This window comes from Carassius auratus, chromosome 27 (assembly GCF_003368295.1).
Source record: "Carassius auratus strain Wakin chromosome 27, ASM336829v1, whole genome shotgun sequence".
Classification (NCBI taxonomy): Eukaryota; Metazoa; Chordata; class Actinopteri; order Cypriniformes; family Cyprinidae; genus Carassius; species Carassius auratus.
The window spans coordinates 10,408,482-10,424,797 of record NC_039269.1 but is presented as its reverse complement, the minus strand read 5'-3'; the positions used below and the strand labels follow the sequence as shown (position 1 = coordinate 10,424,797).

General features: G+C 36.9%; 2 protein-coding genes across 3 annotated transcripts; one reads left to right on the top strand and one right to left on the bottom strand.

The window, feature by feature from the left end:
- Window positions 1-2,279: 2,279 nt before the first annotated feature.
- On the top strand, window positions 2,280-8,336 carry dynlt4 (dynein light chain Tctex-type 4). 2 transcript variants are annotated; one of them, XM_026205825.1, is made up of 3 exons: window positions 2,280-2,500; window positions 6,817-6,875; window positions 7,123-8,336. In XM_026205825.1, exon 3 carries the CDS (start codon window positions 7,134-7,136, stop codon window positions 7,824-7,826), a length of 693 nt encoding a protein of 230 aa, XP_026061610.1. In that variant the 5' UTR covers window positions 2,280-2,500; window positions 6,817-6,875; window positions 7,123-7,133; the 3' UTR covers window positions 7,827-8,336. The 2 variants fall into 2 exon arrangements, with proteins under 2 accessions (XP_026061610.1, XP_026061609.1); XM_026205824.1 differs by lacking the exon at window positions 6,817-6,875.
- A 189-nt stretch (window positions 8,337-8,525) lies between these two features.
- On the bottom strand, window positions 8,526-15,619 carry plk3 (polo-like kinase 3 (Drosophila)). The gene is made up of 15 exons (XM_026205823.1): window positions 15,317-15,619; window positions 14,090-14,197; window positions 13,888-14,004; window positions 13,671-13,800; window positions 13,490-13,577; window positions 13,313-13,408; window positions 12,737-12,935; window positions 12,456-12,582; window positions 12,225-12,337; window positions 11,694-11,811; window positions 11,236-11,319; window positions 10,971-11,133; window positions 10,660-10,789; window positions 9,907-10,020; window positions 8,526-9,810 (listed from the first exon to the last, which is right to left on the bottom strand). The coding sequence occupies exons 1-15, from the start codon at window positions 15,506-15,508 to the stop codon at window positions 9,613-9,615; spliced, it is 1,977 nt and encodes a 658-aa protein (XP_026061608.1). The 5' UTR covers window positions 15,509-15,619; the 3' UTR covers window positions 8,526-9,612.
- Between the last annotated feature and the right edge of the window lie 697 nt (window positions 15,620-16,316).

Below are 16,316 nucleotides of genomic sequence, written 5' to 3'. Positions count from 1 at the left end.
ATTTGTTCAAAAACAGAGTAAAAACTAGTATTGTGAAATCTTATTACAATTTAAATAACCGTTTTATATATTTGTATATATTTTCAATTTGTATTTATTCCGACGGTAAAGCTGAATTTTCTGCATTATCACTCCAGTCTTCCATGTCACTTGATCCTTTAGAAATATTTCTAATATGCCGATTTGGTGCTCAAGAAACATTTCTCATTAATATCAATGTCAAAAATAGTACTGGCCAGTCACCCCCCCCCCCCCCCCACCATAAAATTTGAATCCATCATTCTGAATAAAAATACAAATTTTTGATTGAAACGTACTAAACCCTATGTCTGTGCTCTGTGTATGAAACATTGTACATTTAATTGTGATTCAGATAAAAGGTTTATCTGACACCATGATTAAAGTCAATGAAAAATGCATCAGCGTGAGTCTCGCTGAATAATGCAGAGAAACAGAATACTTTGATATGACAATAGGTCAAAATATCAATTTGGGTCTTAATATGCATCTCTTTTTAAACTACGGAATAAATATTCTTAAAGGGCTTTCTCATATTTTGCAGTGGAGAACAGAACCTGTTTAGTTGTTTTGAATTAAAACCACTTAAAAATCTCACTCAAAAATGTTTTGACTTGTAGATGGCTGGTAAGTTTATATATGATTTTCTTTCTTCTGTGGAACAAAATTGACAATTTGACATTTTATTTTAATTAGATATTTTCACCAGTGAATATTAAGCTTAAAAAATGTGGTTTACAATTCAGAAATAATGATTCGTTCATGTTCGTTCTGACTTTTGTATCCTGACCAGAAAAAGGTCTCCATTATCTCAGCTACAGATTGAGTACAGATTGATGCAGTGCTCCTCTAAATGTTTCAGTTGGGTGACATCATTAGACCTGACGTACACAGTATTTAAATTGTGTAACACTATAGCCCTCAGGCCTCTGAGTACAGATAAAAAAGATAACCCTGGTGCTGAATTTCTTTAGTAGGGTCAATGTGTGCTAGTAACTCCTTGTGCATCAAAATCACATGTTGAACTAGATCAAGTTGACGCTTTACATCAGTCACTGAGGTGCAAACTAATGTATTAAATCTCAATATAACATGTCTTTCATTAGATATGAATGATACAACAAATGGTCAGAAATCTCATATTTCAGAGATGTGAAGAGACGTAGAGGCAGTGTCATTTTAGTATTATTCATGCAATTTACTACATTTTTATTCCTCAACTTAAATCTATTTTATTTCAGTTAGTTGCCAAAATATCATTTTCATCTAACATTTATATTTTATTTCAGTTAACACTACTTTTAGTAGTTGTAAATCTTCAGTAAACCATCACAGCATTGCTTGATGATTGGTGCTCCAACCTGACAACCAAGCAACACATGGCCAAGAAACCATTATAAATCTCTGGTAAGCATTTGGCGTCAAACGCTACATTTTCTCTCAGAAAAGTAAAAGTTTCAGTTCTGTGATGCAACCATACTAATTGATTTATGGAAAAACAGAGAGTTCTCCATCTATGTAAAAACACTATGTATGGTTTTCCCCTCTCAAAGGTCTTGGCTTTTCAACTGCCTCCACTGTTTGTGTTTTCAGCTTGACAGCACTTTTTAAACTCCATTAGGTTATTGATACATCTGCAGACATGTCCAGACATGCTGGAACTTGTTGACCTTTCTGCATCTGTCATTTATTTCCAACTTCCTCTCAAATATCCTTGTGTTTCGCATGACTAAAAACAATACAGAGAGTTAGGGCTGGAAAATGTATCATGATTATGAACAAAAACAATTCCATTAAAGTAGTTGGTAGCCATATTCTTTGAGATAACTTTCACATAGATTATAGAGCCCCATGACATTGCTAAGACTAGTTTAGTGAGTCAGAGATATTGCACAGAGGTGCGTTTCATGAGCGGCTTGTGTTTGGACGTGACTGCAACCCTCCTTTTCCTCTTGATTGCAGTGGAAACAGATGGCTCTGCCTGATACCGCCCACTGGCAACCAGAGATCAGCACCTTTTCTCTCTCAAATACAAGAGATCAGTCTGACACACTAAGGCCCTTTGTGATGAAGCTCTACAACACTGCTGGAAATACAAAAATGACCATAGCAAAACATTTGCCAACAATAAAATTTATATTTCACTTGATTACCCATGAATGCACTGGACATCAGCCATAATTGTTGATAAGCCAGTCAGGCTGCTGTTGAATGTTAAAATTGAAGGCTTTCCATGACTACAAGCAAGTTTGTGGCAGATATCCAGACTGTTCAATGCTCTGTGTGAATGATTGCCCGGCTCGCTCATTGTTTAGTGTGTCTGCCCATGCAGCCCGTTTTGACAATAATTTACGGGGCCGCTCTTTACTTAGAGATGCACTCGCAACAGTGAGCATGGACCACTCAGTGACAACATTAGTTGAGAAGAGAGAACCTCACTGGAATACAACAATTTTCAAACTTTAATTGAGCTCCTAAACGGGTAAGGAAATTTGGGGACACCCATCATCACGGCGATACCAAGACAACATACTAAACAAATATTTGATTGATTTTTTTTAATTGGTTTTGGAAGTCATAATAACACTCATGACTTGTTGAGATTGACTTTACTGCTTTTATGTTTTGGGTCTCAGAGATCCCAGTGATTTAATGGTTAAAATAATCATTTAAAATAAAAATTTCCCTTTACATTTTCACTCTAACCTATTTATCTAACACAAAACCTAGTTGACAGCTATTATTAAGCTATCTACTGTATATATATGAAATTGACATTTTATGGTTTATGCCTTGCCTTGCCTTATCCATTCTGACAAAATGTTCATTACAAGTTCTGAAGTATCAAACCGATACTTGAATACATATTTTTAAAACCATTAAATGTGCTTCTCAGAGAAACTTTAGTAGATTCATTTTGGAGATTATGTAAAACATCTGACTCAATAGCCATATTAACTTGTTTGTTCTTGCTGCTCGTGGTGCGGAAGCTGACGGTAAAGATGTGCTAATTAGAGGATCTTATCTGAATGAGGATGTACATCGCCTGCTGTTCTTTTTTCTAGTGACTCAGTTGTGAAAGACTCATTCTTACTCTCTATTCTACCCATACCTGTACTTTTACGTTTTTTACTTACTGTTACTATTCTACATGTGTGTAGAGCGGTAAACCGCGGTGAATGTTTTGGCATGTAGATTAATATCGCTCAAAAGTGGCGTGGAGAACAACTGGGGAGAGGCAGAAGAGAGGTGAAACGAACCTGAGGTGTGGTATACTGTTGACTCAATCTGAGGACTTTAACATTAACTTACAGCACAGACAGGTGGGAACTTCCCTGACGGTGCTGTTTAAGAAAAGTTTCAGACATTAAATAGAATCTTATTCTCTTAAAGAAACTCTTCAGGTTGGCTTCCAAGAAACACATTCAGTTGCCCAGGTTAAAATCAATTTTTAATAGTTTTTAATTATTAGAAATTTAATCTAAGTCTGGACTTAAGCTATCTCTGGAAAACGTTTTGAGCCTGGCTGAATAAACTGATATCCTCTTGATAATAAAATATTATATAAAAAATCAGAACCTCAGCAAAAAAGAATCCATTTATGTTTTTTTGATTACACTTCACTGGCCTTTTTCAGTTATGATGACATTTTACATTCACAACATTTCCAACAACAACTAAACAAACTTTTTTTTTCTGCAAGTATATTATTCAGAGCAGATCATTGACCGTAGATCTACTGTTTAGGATTATTTATGTGTTTTCGGAAGGATTTGTTCAATCTTTAGAAGATCCACTATTGCTTTTCTTATGTTGGATTTGTGACTCATTACATTGTCACTCTCACAATTCTCACAATTGTAACCTTTTTAATGGCCTACTGATGTATTGAACACCTTCTGAAATTATTTTGTTGAACACAGAGCTCAATTCACAGGGCAGGGACCCCAGCCTCCATACATTCAGAAGCATTGATTTAGTAGGCTTCCTCTAGTCCCAGGGCCTGGGACAATGCTCCTGGTTGTTCGCCCTGATGGCAGCTCTGTCTGGATTCGCTTTCTTAAGAAAGAGTAACAAATAACAAAGAGTACCACACTCCATAATCATGGATTTATGAGGGCCAAATTCTTGCGCAGTAGGTCTGTAACTAATAAATCTCAATTACCTTTTAAATTCCAGTGGTGGACGAAGTACACAAATCAAGTACTTGAGTAAAAGTACAGATACATATGGTAAAATATTACTCCAGTAAAAGTAAAAGTACTCCTTTTTCAATTTTACTCAAGTGAAAGTACAAAAGTACTCGAGTTTTTATGTACTTAAGTAAAAAAGTACTGCAAGATAGATGTTTGCAATTTTATATAGGCTACTTAATTTAATTTTATATTAGCACATATTCTTTTTATAATCCTACTGCTCAAAATACCTTGGATTTTTTCAAAATAACCACTATATGGAGTCAAGATATATTTTTGTTGTTGATATGGACTACGCTGATGAGAGTGATGTAAACTGTGAAACTTACACTGTGGTGTACCTGAGACAAAACAGAGATGACCATCTGATTTTCACCAGTAAGAAAAAAGTATTTTAAAGTTTGTTGTTTTACAGAATATCAAAGTTACAGTAAAGACCAAAAGTTTGGACACACCTTCTCATACAAAGAGTTTTCTTTATTTTCATAACTATGAAAATTGTAGAGTCTCACTCAAGGCATCAAGTGCTATTTGAGAAAGAAGGAGAGTGATGACCTGGCCTCCACAGTCACCGGACCTGAACCCAATCCAGATGGTTTAGGGGTGAGCTGGACCGCAGACTGAAGGCAAAAGAACCAACAAGTGCTACGCATCTCTCGGAGAACTCCTTCAAGACTGTTGGAAGACCATTTCAGGTGACTACCTCTTGAAGCTCATCGAGAGAATGCCAAGAGTGTGCAAAGCAGTAATCAAAGCAAAAGGTGGCTTTTTTGAAGAACCTGCAATATGACATATTTTCAGTTGTTTCACACTTTTTTGAAATGTATATAATTCCATATATAATTCCACATGTGTTTATTCATAGTTTTGATGCCTTCAGCGTGAATCTACAATTTTCATAGTCATGAAAATAAAGAAAACTCTTTAAATGAGAAGGTGTGTCCAAACTTTTGGTCTGTACTGTATATATGACATGATAATAAGGCCTGAAGTTAGGAAGAACATTTTACGGAAAAAAAATAATAAAAAAATTTAAATCAAGATAATGATTTTTTTCCTTCTCAAATCTTGTCTGTGGTTTAAAAACACCCCTAGCCAAACGGGGTGCATCTCTTCCCACTGATAATTACTGTAGTTACCATGTTCTGAACATCACATCCTTTCTTTTCTAACCAGATGTAAACTATATTTTATATATATATATATATATATATAGGTGGCTGAATAAAAATATTTGGACATTATTTATAAAAATTACATCAATTTAGCACCAACAAGCTTGTTAGCTAGACAGTTAGCATCAGCTAACAATATTTACTTATTTTCAGTACAATGAACATTCATGTCTGTCTACTCGTCTAGTTAATCCAAACAATATACATATGTATAACGTTACTGTCGATAAACAATATAAAAACAGACGTAACATAGGACATTTTAATAAAACTGTTAACATTACGGCAGCGGGGAATTTGAACGTGCACGAGTTATTGTACTTAATCTGTGTTATTTTATGGGTTTTTTGTTGTTGTTGTTTTTTACCTAGAATTGATGTGTCTGCATCGTCTGCACTCGAGCATTTGAGTGGGCTTAAATAGATCACTCTTTACAACGGATTTAGTTTCCAAACAACTGACAGTTTTGACCTAAATATGATTTTCAGTTACAATAATTAATCCTAAATTTCGACATTAATAACTTACTTTTAGCAACGTCAGACGCACGCGCGCTCACAAGATCTCCCGGTTCTTACTTCTGGTGACTCGCACTAAACGGTTCATTTGAATCAGTGAGTGGTCGACTCCAGAACAGCTGCAATCCATAGACAGTAAAAGAAAGCTGCAATCGGATCATTCTAATTCGTAAACGAATCGTTTGGTGTGATTCGCGATCCGATTTAAAAGTTTATTTTGAAAAGATTCAGTTCGTTCATGATGAATCACCGCTTCTGCGTGTCGGAGCACGTGATATATTATAGGGAGTAACGATATGTTTTATGAAATGTAGTGAAGTAAAAAGTACGATTTTATCCTTTGGAATGTAGTGAAGTAAAAGTAAAAGTTGCTCAAAATAAAACTACTCCAGTAAAGTACAGATACTTGAAAAATGTACTTAAGTACAGTAACGAAGTAAAGCTACTCCGTTACTGTCCACCACTGTTAAATTCGATCTACTGAAATGTTTTTGGTTCAAGCAAACTATCTAATTTTAGAAACCTGTGTCCTTCAGAAAGCAAAAGTAAAATTTCAGTTTGTGTTACTGGGAAAGGCCCTTAGTCTCATACCTGACTGTGACTGTATGAATTTAACCTCTGAACTCTCATGAGTTGACCATCCAGTAACTTTACATCTTTTTCAACAAATACACTGTGGGGAAATCCCAGGAAATTATTTCATTTGTGCCTGAATGACTTACTAGTGATGTAATGAATAGGGTACTGACTTTTTGATTTTGAAACGTTTCACACTGATTACTGTAGTGTGAAAAAAAAAATCATAATTTTTTGTTCTTCACTGATTTCATTCTAATTTAGGACTGTTATAATCTTATGGGTTAAATGGAATTGTATTTTATATTGTATCTCTGATTTGGAAAAATGTAGCATTACATCACTTGCTCACCGTTGGATCCACTGCAGTGAATGGGTGCCGTCAGTACGAGGTTTGTAACTGATAAAAACATCACACCGATCCACCAATTAGTTCACCAATTAATCCACCAAAGAAACAAAATCTACTGTACATTTTAGATTTAATGCAAATGTAATTTTTTGGGGGGTGAACTATTGCTTGAAAATTGTGTGTGCTAAATGAAATGAAATGAACTTTCTTCTTATTGCTATGAATTAGGTCAAAATTATTGCAAGTCTATTTATAATTTACATAGATATTGATTAATGTCCTCACAGGTTTCTTCATCATGGCCAATCAGCCTCTACCACTGTCTCAGGAGACTTTAGCTCAGTTCAATCGCTCCATGTCCACAGAACCAGGTACCTCGGGGCCTCCAAGGCGACGTCTGGGCTCTATCTCCACTCGCCGAAGCTCCAAAGACCAATCCAAGGACCAGCCCCACCACAGACCCCTGTTTCTCAGGAGCATGACGATTCCTTCATCCGAGTCATCGTTCTTGAGCCCCACCGTCAGCAATTCTCACATCTCCATGGGCAAGCGGTTCTCATTCGCAGGCTGGCACCAGGGAGGAAGAGTGAGCTTCTCTGGACTGTACCTCCAACAACCCATCCAGGAGGTGTATGTGGAGAACACCTACAGAACGGGACCAGAACCAGGGTGCCATTTCAGTGCCAGCAGGACCCAGCAGATCTTACAGGCCACTTTGGATAGTTATTTGAAAGGTGTGTGTTACAGTCCTGATAGTTGTAGTCAGCTGTGTCAGATGTTAGCAGATCTAGTTCTCAGTAAACTAAAAGATGTCAATCCGCCACGATATAAAGTGGTGTGCCAGGTGGTTGTCGGGCAGAGTGGTAAACAAGGTATAAGGGTGGCCAGCCGTAGCCTGATGAACCCCAACACTGACAACTACACATCTGCTGTTTTCCAGAATCACTCACTGTTTGCTGTGGCTTTGGTACATGGCTTGTACTTTGAATAAAGGCTAAATCAACAGCCCTTAATAAGAGTGCACAAAATGCATGCTTGAAAAAGTAAATAACATTCTTTTTAAAGATTCAAACTAAGGGTGCATTTAGTTGATTAAAGATGTAGTAAAAATGGTAATATAATAAAAAATCTTTACAATTTTAAAGAAAGGATTTTTTAATAGTTGAATAGGGGCAGAACATTTTTTTTGGCTTGTCTCTGAATTAAGACTTTTATACCATAATTTAAAAAAGTTAAACATTTTAAAAAGTAAATTAATACAGTGATGTCAAACCAGTATCACAATTTATATACAAATTGTAATCTTTCAACAAAAAAAAAAAAGGTTAAATCTTTACACACTGTATAATAGGGCTGTATTCTTTGTTGTTTGTTTTTGAAAGTCTTATGCTCACTGAATTTGTCATTAAATATTTTACGTAGCTTGCATATTTAAAATCATTCTTAACAGTTCTAAACTTTTAAAACAAGAAATTAAGTTACAATTAGAAATTAAACTTATAAAAATGTAAATGTATTAAACATTTACATTTTTATAAGTTTAATTTCTAATTGTAACTTAATTTCTTGTTTTAAAAGTTTAGAACTGTTAAGAATGATTTTAAATATGCAAAAAAAAAAATGTAAATGTAAATGTTTAATGGTCTTTAAAATCTGAAAACAAAAAACCTAACTCAAGACACAGAACATGTAGATTTTCAATAAACTTTATTCCCCCCCACTCTCCCAGTACATAAAAAGTGATCATATTGAACATTTCCCAGTGTTGACACCGTACAATTGTTACATCAATAAATAAAAAAAGAAAACAATAAATAAAAAAATAAATAGAACACGTGCCACATTTAATTAATAATACTAGTTAGGATTTGTCTGAGGGTAATGGCTTTCACAATGTTGGTATTCTGAACACTTATTTTAACACTTACAGCCATGGTCACAGTTTTGAGGACATTATGATTACTTATGATGGAGGATGTCAAGTAAACAAAGCTGGAGGCACACTGAATACATAGTCTTTTTCTTCCTCAAGTACAGACATTAAGGATATAATCACTTTTAACAGCAAAAAGCTTATATCAGGTGTATTTGTAGTGTTTCTTCCCCCACTCTTGCCTAATTCGCTTGGAAAAAACAAATATGAAGACTCTATATAAAGCCGCTTTCATTCCCTTTGTGACTTCAGCTTGAGATCCAGGGCCATTATTGCAGAGGAATCCATCAGAAAGGCACTTTAGTCTCTCCAGCTCCAAACTGCTCCTCCATGTATTACCGTTCCACCACAGCCATTCACCTCTGCCATCTTTAAAACTAATCTCATTAAAAGAATAACCTTTTGGTGTTCATAGCTCTTGTTTGTGTACTATTTAGTGAAATAAAATGTCCTTTTTTTCTTTTAGTTTAAAAAGCCAAGTGATCAAGCATAAAAAGCCAAGCCCATCTTTGCGCGGTGTTTGGGACACCGCGAGCAAAAGCGAGACGCTTAAGAAACCTGTGAGTTTTATGCCATCTGCACTTAAAATGAAATCATTAAAAGAACAGGCTCAAATGTTCAAGTTGGTAGTGTGATACGGTCGGTGTAGGCTCAGTCGCAAAAATAACAAAAGAAAACCAAACGAAAAATAGTGCACCATACTTCAAAGAGGCCAGCCGATGGCCAAGGACAGGAGATCTTCGTGGCAACATGGAAGCTTCCCCTGATTTCTTTCTTTGTCATAGTCCTTTCTGCTTCTTAAACGGAAGCGGTAAGCAGCAAAAAAAAGAAAAGTTCTTAGTCTTTATGCGTTGGTGTAGTGCTGGAGAAGCTGTACCACGTAATGAAGCCGCTGCCGGAGCTCCGGAGAGCAGCCCCATTGGGAAAGCACGTTCAGAGGGTAGGAATAAGAGACGCGCTCCTTGCTGATGTATGTCAGCAGGTACGAGGAGTCCGAAGTCTTGGACAGGATGATTTTTGTATGGTCTGTGTAAAAATTCACCTGGGAAAGAAAGCGGAAAGAGAGGGAATGTTAAGAACTGGCCAAGCAATTCAAATGCTCAACGTTTCATCCTTTTTTGCACCATCAGAGACTTACCTGTATGGTTCGGTTGTCAAAGAGCATGACTAAGGCGTGATCAGTCTTGATCCACTGCAGAAGCAACGGAGAAGAGCTTGGAGGTGGCTGGTCCTCACTGTTGACGTCTCCACCCTTCAAAAAAAGGAAAACTTGTTTTAAAATAAACTATAAAATTAATTTTTTACATTTTCTGATATATTTGTGATTTATTTATTGTGTAAATATTTAAAATAAATAATATAAATAAGTAAAAAATATTTATTTTTTAAATAGAATTTAACTTAAGTGCTGAACTTTAGTTTAGTTTATATTTTAGAGAATAAACCATTTGAAATATTGCCATTAAAAATTATTAATAGTATCACATAATTCAAATGTCGTAAGTCACAGGTAAGTTTGTAGCAGTACCCAAGATGGTATGGGTCAAAATGATCAATTTTTCTTTTAAGCCAAAAAATCATTAGGATATTAAGTAAAGATATTTTATTAATTTTCTATCGTAAATATATAAAAAGGTCATTTTTAATTAGTTCTATACATTGCTAAGAACTTAATTTGGACAACTTTAAAGGTGATTTTCTCAATATTAAATTTTTTTTACCCTCAGATTTCAGATTTTCAAATAGTTTTATCTCAGCCAAATATTGTCCGATCTTAATAAACCATTCACCAATGGGAAGCTTATTTATACTACACCCTCATGACTGGTTTTGTGTTGAGGGGTCACGAATGTTCAAATTCTACATTTAAGGGGTTAATTTCTACACTCACCTCCATTAGGTTCTGCTCCATGTAGTTAGCCATCAAATCCACTATGTGTTTTTGATTCAGGAGCTTTTCTGGTAAAGCGTCAGCTGGAAAACTAAAGTGTTGGTTGTTCGTCAGACAGTAACGTACGGTCCTGCAGAAGAATACAAATAAGCAATTAGAACATCATGCCTAAAGCAAAGCTACTTAAACCAATTTGGCCAAAAGCAAAGAATTCGTAAAGGGTAAAGCACTCTATGTGGGTCAGAGCTCAGTCCAAATGCCAAACTGGAGACTTCTTAACGAATGGGAATACAGAAAGCAAGCGGACGTACCTCCGCTGTTCACACAGGCTCAGATGAGTGCCTTCGTTGAAGAGTACACCGACGTTTTGATTGGAAAGCTGATAACCAAAGCCGTATTTGTTGGAGTAGTCGACCCACTTGGTTACCCAGATTAAAGGCTTGGTTTTAGAAAGGCAGGGTGGGTTTTTTGAAGCTGGAAGAGGAAAGGACAATATTTGAGTACATAATCAATGGCTCAAGAGTAAACCTTGAAATTGCTTAAGCGCCACAGTGTGACCAGAGTGTGGGAACAAACCTGTCGGCATGGAAGACAAGCAGCTGTTAAGAACCTTCATGGCAGATTCGGCTACAGCAGCAGGGGTAGGGATATCGTCACCAGCTGAGAAAGGGGGAAAAATAAGGAACAAAGTCAAATGAAAGTGATTTAATTCCTTGGGAGGAAAAACTAATTGTGTATCTTGGTTGTTATATTATATTATACACAACAGTTCTTTGAGGAAAATCATGACCCTAAACTTTTGATTCATAGTGTAAATGTAAAAAGTAAAAAGACATGGCAAGTCACCATGCTGCTAAACCTAGCAAAAACTATTTTTTTTCTTTTTTTAATGAATTAGGCCAGGATGTTTTTGGACAAACTTGTTCCTAATAGCGGCCTCTGAAAGCCTGCGGGTTGAGCCTAAAATAGGCCACATGCATGCACAACTATTTTCTGCTGTATGTCTGAGCAAATCCACTTCTACGGTCCCTTACCATCAGTGCTGCTGGCGACGGTGCCTTTGAAGGAGCGAGACGCAGACTTCCTGGACTCCTCCTCTGCCGGGGTGTCCAGAGGGCCAGAGCTTGCCAGTTGAACCGTAGGAGAAGTGACCTGAATATCACAAGGAAGTCATATTGTTTTAACAATCATAAGTACTTCCCTGTTCTCCGTTTTAAGCAATTATTATCATGCACAATGGACAATTACTCTCCAATCTGGTGTCTCAAGTTTAAAACATCTATTTGTCATGCGATTAACTCGCCGACTTGTGTGCGTTTGGTCAGTACGGAGTTATTCTGAGACGTTCAGCACAATAGCTGGACGATTGCACTCTATTATTCATCTACAGCAGCTTTCAAAACATGTCCCCACAGAGCCCACTATAGCTATGTTGAGAAAAAAAAAAAAAACAGCATGCATACTGACGTGGCTTTTTGCGACAGCCATGAGTCAGCCAGGGAGCAACAGTTTACGGTGATGCTATTAATACATGCACATAAATGTAAAAAAGTGTGATTTATTACCTCATTCACTCCCATTGTCTTGTAGCTCATTTGCCGACCGATGGAGTGCTTCACCATACCAGAAACCAGTTTAGAAATGTCATCTTTCTCCTCACAAGGTGCCTTTTCAACAGCTGCAAAGACATTTTGTGTCAATAACAAAGAAACCAATGTCAGAAACTAATGTTTGAATCCAAACCGATGGTGTTATTGTCAACTAAAATAATTTTGGTAATTAAAGTAGGTACATACCTTTCGATTTCTTCTTTCCAAAGAAGCTTTTAGCCATCTTCGTAAAGAACTTCTTGGCAGGGCTGGGTGGATTAAGCTCAGGCACCATCACACAGCTGCTGGGAGGGAGTTTTTCCGGGGTGAAGCCCTGAGGGAGGGAAAAAGAAAGAAAGAAAAAAAAAAAAAATTAGAGGACTACAAATGTACAGTAAGAAACTCTCTATGAAGAAAGTGCACACTTAAAGAAAAAAAAAATCCTTTAAATTACGTATAATTACTACTCAGGGTTTTAGTATGCTAACCTTTGTGAAATACTCGTGGGCCAGTATCTGATCCAGTGTAAGGCGGTCAGATGGGTTTTTCTGAAGGATAGCGGAGATCAGCTTCTGTGCAGATGGAGTGAGGGAAGGAGGAAGGCTGTATCTCACTTCCTTAATACACTTGTAGGTCTCTTTCAAGTCTAAGGTTTCAAAAGGTGGATTCCCACATAGAAGTGTGTACCTAAATAGACAAGAAAAAGAGCTCGTCATCAAGGCTGTCAGATCTGCTGCATCATAAATAAAGTATGTGATATGGACTTTCCGTACTATAAATACACTAATATAGTTCTAATAATATATTAGTCTACACCAGGAAGTCCCAGTGTTTTTTTGTAAGCTGAACCCCATTGCTCTAAAACATGTTTGTGGTTTTTTTGATGATGGTTAATGGTCACATGACATGCAGGTAAACAAAATCTTGAATTTTTTTAGAAATGGTTTAATTTTGAAATGAGGATTTATAACTTCAAATTTAATTATTAGCCTTTCATGTACTCGCAAAACCACAGTCTACACAATAACCATAAAACAGTGTAGAGTAGATTTGATAAGACTTACATTACACAACCCAGCGACCAAACATCTGACTCGGTCCCATGGCCTTGTCTGTTTAACACCTCTGGAGCCAGGTAGTTTGGAGTCCCGCAGATGGTCCTGCAAGAGCAATTTTTTTCATCAGCACACAAAATCAATTTGATCTCTATTAAAGTTAGTGAAGGCGGCATACAAACTCACTTCTTCCTCTGCTCGACTGTCTCCAGCTTTGCTGCCAGCCCAAAATCTCCTAATCTCAAGTCCATGTTTTCATTCACAAAAAAATTACCTAAAAAAAAAAATTGAGCATTATCAAACCAACTGAATTTGATGGATATCATACCATGATTCAAACTGCAGGCTACACAATCAAAAACAATACCTAGTTTGAGGTCTCGGTGGAGGATGCCTTTGTTGTGGAGGTATTTGAGCGCAGAAATGATCTGTTTGAGGTAGTAACGTACTTCTGGATCTGTCAGCGTATGTCTTGCTTTCCAAATGTGTGCGAGAGACTGTAAACACCAAGCACAGGATTAGAGTAATGCCTTGTATTCCCCAAAGCGAACCATGAGAGCGCTGTTTTTAGCAAAGCAACTCACCTTTCTGCTGCAGAGTTCAAGGAAGATGTAAATGTTGTCTTGGTCCTCAAAGTGATGGGAAAACTTCACCACATGCTTGTGTTGGAGGCTTTTGTGAAGCTCGATTTCATTTATGATCTACAAGACAAAAATCAATGAATGAACAGAGACGCAGCTAGAAAATATGAGGATTCACATGTGTATTTGGCGATTGTTTGTTTACCTTTCCTCTCTGGTGTGGCTTTGAGACTCTGCTTTGAGGAATAACTTTCACAGCATACATCTTGTTGTTGGCAAGATCTGTCATCTCATAACATCGCGCAAAACCACCCTAAAACAAAAGCCATTATATATTTAGTCACAAAGAATGTTTCAACAGAGAGAGAAAAAAAAAAAAAGGTTATGAATAACTTAAGATTTGGCTGCAGGTGCCTGTACAACGGTCTTAAAACTCAATGACAGTGTCTGGAAAACTGGCTAGTTGCTTACGAAGACAATTTATTTGGAGGTTACTAGTGTGTTTAACGTTTGATTGATACATTTTCAGCATCACTAATGTCAAGAATGCAGAATGGATCCTGAGACAGTCAATATGTCCAGACCAGTATATGAAATCTGGAATTGATTTATGGGCATTTTTACCATTTGTGCAATATATATAAACGGTCTCATTCATTTTGCAAATGCTTTAAATGAAGAGAGAGAGAGAAAAAAGGCTATAACCTAATTTTTTTTTGGATCTACTGGTCACATCTGACGCATCATAAATCATTAACAAAACATTAATTTGTCCTCTCACATAAAAATGGGAAATTCTGCGTTATACATGATAATCCTTATCTCGTAAAATAATAATACAAAAAATTATACATATTGCAGCAATCCTTAGTTGGTCCAAGAAATGTAAAGGAATGACGTATTTTTCCAAATCCTCCTACCCCTCCTTACAGCATCACAATGATGCGGCACTTTAAATACTAAGATTAACGAGACTCGAATAATCATTAAATTAGTCTAGTTAAAAAAGAAAGCCTTGCTTAGTAAACAATTCAACAAAACCGGGGCAGTGGTCATTGGTTGCACTGCTCACGAGCAACGCAGCATCATTTCCATTGATGCACGGATTCATTCATCTTTTCCTGACATCGAATATTAAAAATCCTCCCAATCGTAAACTGCAAGCACTGTCTTCGCAGACGAATCACGTAATAGACAATATTTGAAAGACACATACAATGCAGTGCTAGAAAAACCAGCAGACAGATTCTAGAAACGCACTGCGGTCCAGTGATTCTGGTGCACCTAGACACATCTCCTAAAACCAGCCAAACCCAAGCACGAGACCGATACACCGCGCACGTTTAAACACACCAGGAAATGCGATCAAATACACCGTGACAAATCACATAAATAATTAAAATAACCATATTGATGAAAAACAGACTGGTACCTTTCCCAAAAGCTTTCCTTTACAGTACGACCTTCCAGTCTTTGCATCAACCACCACCTGCGCGACCTCCGTCTTAACGTGCTCGGATTTACTCCGGTTCGGCTTGGTGGCCGCTTGAGCCGGTTTGAACAAATCCGGATTCATCATTTTACAGGAAAGACGCTGCGCTGAAGTAAAACAAGCTGGATCCATTCATTAATATAGATCCTTCGCCCTAGAAAATAAACTCCTTATGTGAAGTCCCAAAGTCTGGCCAAGTTCTGTAACGTTAATCCTGTCCTGTGTGAGTCAAACATGCCGCGCCACCGGAGTGCTGCTGTATATAAACGGTCCGTGACGTCATGGGCAGAGGCGGGGGGAGAGAAACAACGCCATTGGCTGCTGGAGATTCAATCAAAGATCAGAGAGACGCATATGAAAGTGCGGTAGAAAGTGAATGAAAACCTGAGAACATCATCCAATCAAGGTTGACGTGATTATATGGCCCTCCGGATGACTTGCATGACGGTTTTTTTCCCTCTGTTTAATGATTTTGTATTATGTGAACATTTATTTAGCATTATCAAAGCATCTTTGCATAATTTAATATTGTAAATATTGTAATATTGTCTAATTTTTCGCGGGGATTAATGAACGATTCATTGATTTTATGTCGTGCTGTGTAAAAAAAAAGTAATATATAGATGGCTGCCACGAGTTTTGAATATAAATTGCTTATACACTGACTGTATTAACATCATGTGGATAAAGCAAAATTACATAATTGTGGAACATACAGCTGTATAGAACTGAAAGAGAAACCTGTGGTTTCATGCGCCTCCCTGTGGCTCAATTAATAAACCACGGGGACTTTTTCCCCCCTTTTGCACAAAATGTTTTCTAGATTAGAAAATGCAATGTAATGTAAAACTAATTGACAAACACCGATTCACAGTTTAGTTAAGTTCATAATTCTGAATAATAATGCATCACAGCACTATTTCATTTAATAAACGTGGGT

What these genes read in the sequence shown, in the direction of transcription:
- dynlt4 (XM_026205824.1), top strand. Translation starts at nt 7,134, where the DNA reads ATGGCCAATCAGCCTCTACCACTGTCTCAGGAGACTTTAGCTCAGTTC.
- plk3 (XM_026205823.1), bottom strand. Translation starts at nt 15,508, where the DNA reads ATGGATCCAGCTTGTTTTACTTCAGCGCAGCGTCTTTCCTGTAAAATG. An exon ending in CCCACGAGTATTTCACAAAG is followed by an intron (nt 12,583 to 12,736) that starts GTTAGCATACTA and finishes TCCCTCCCTCAG; the next exon opens with GGCTTCACCCCGGAAAAACT. An exon ending in AGACAATGGGAGTGAATGAG is followed by an intron (nt 11,812 to 12,224) that starts GTAATAAATCAC and finishes TGTGATATTCAG; the next exon opens with GTCACTTCTCCTACGGTTCA.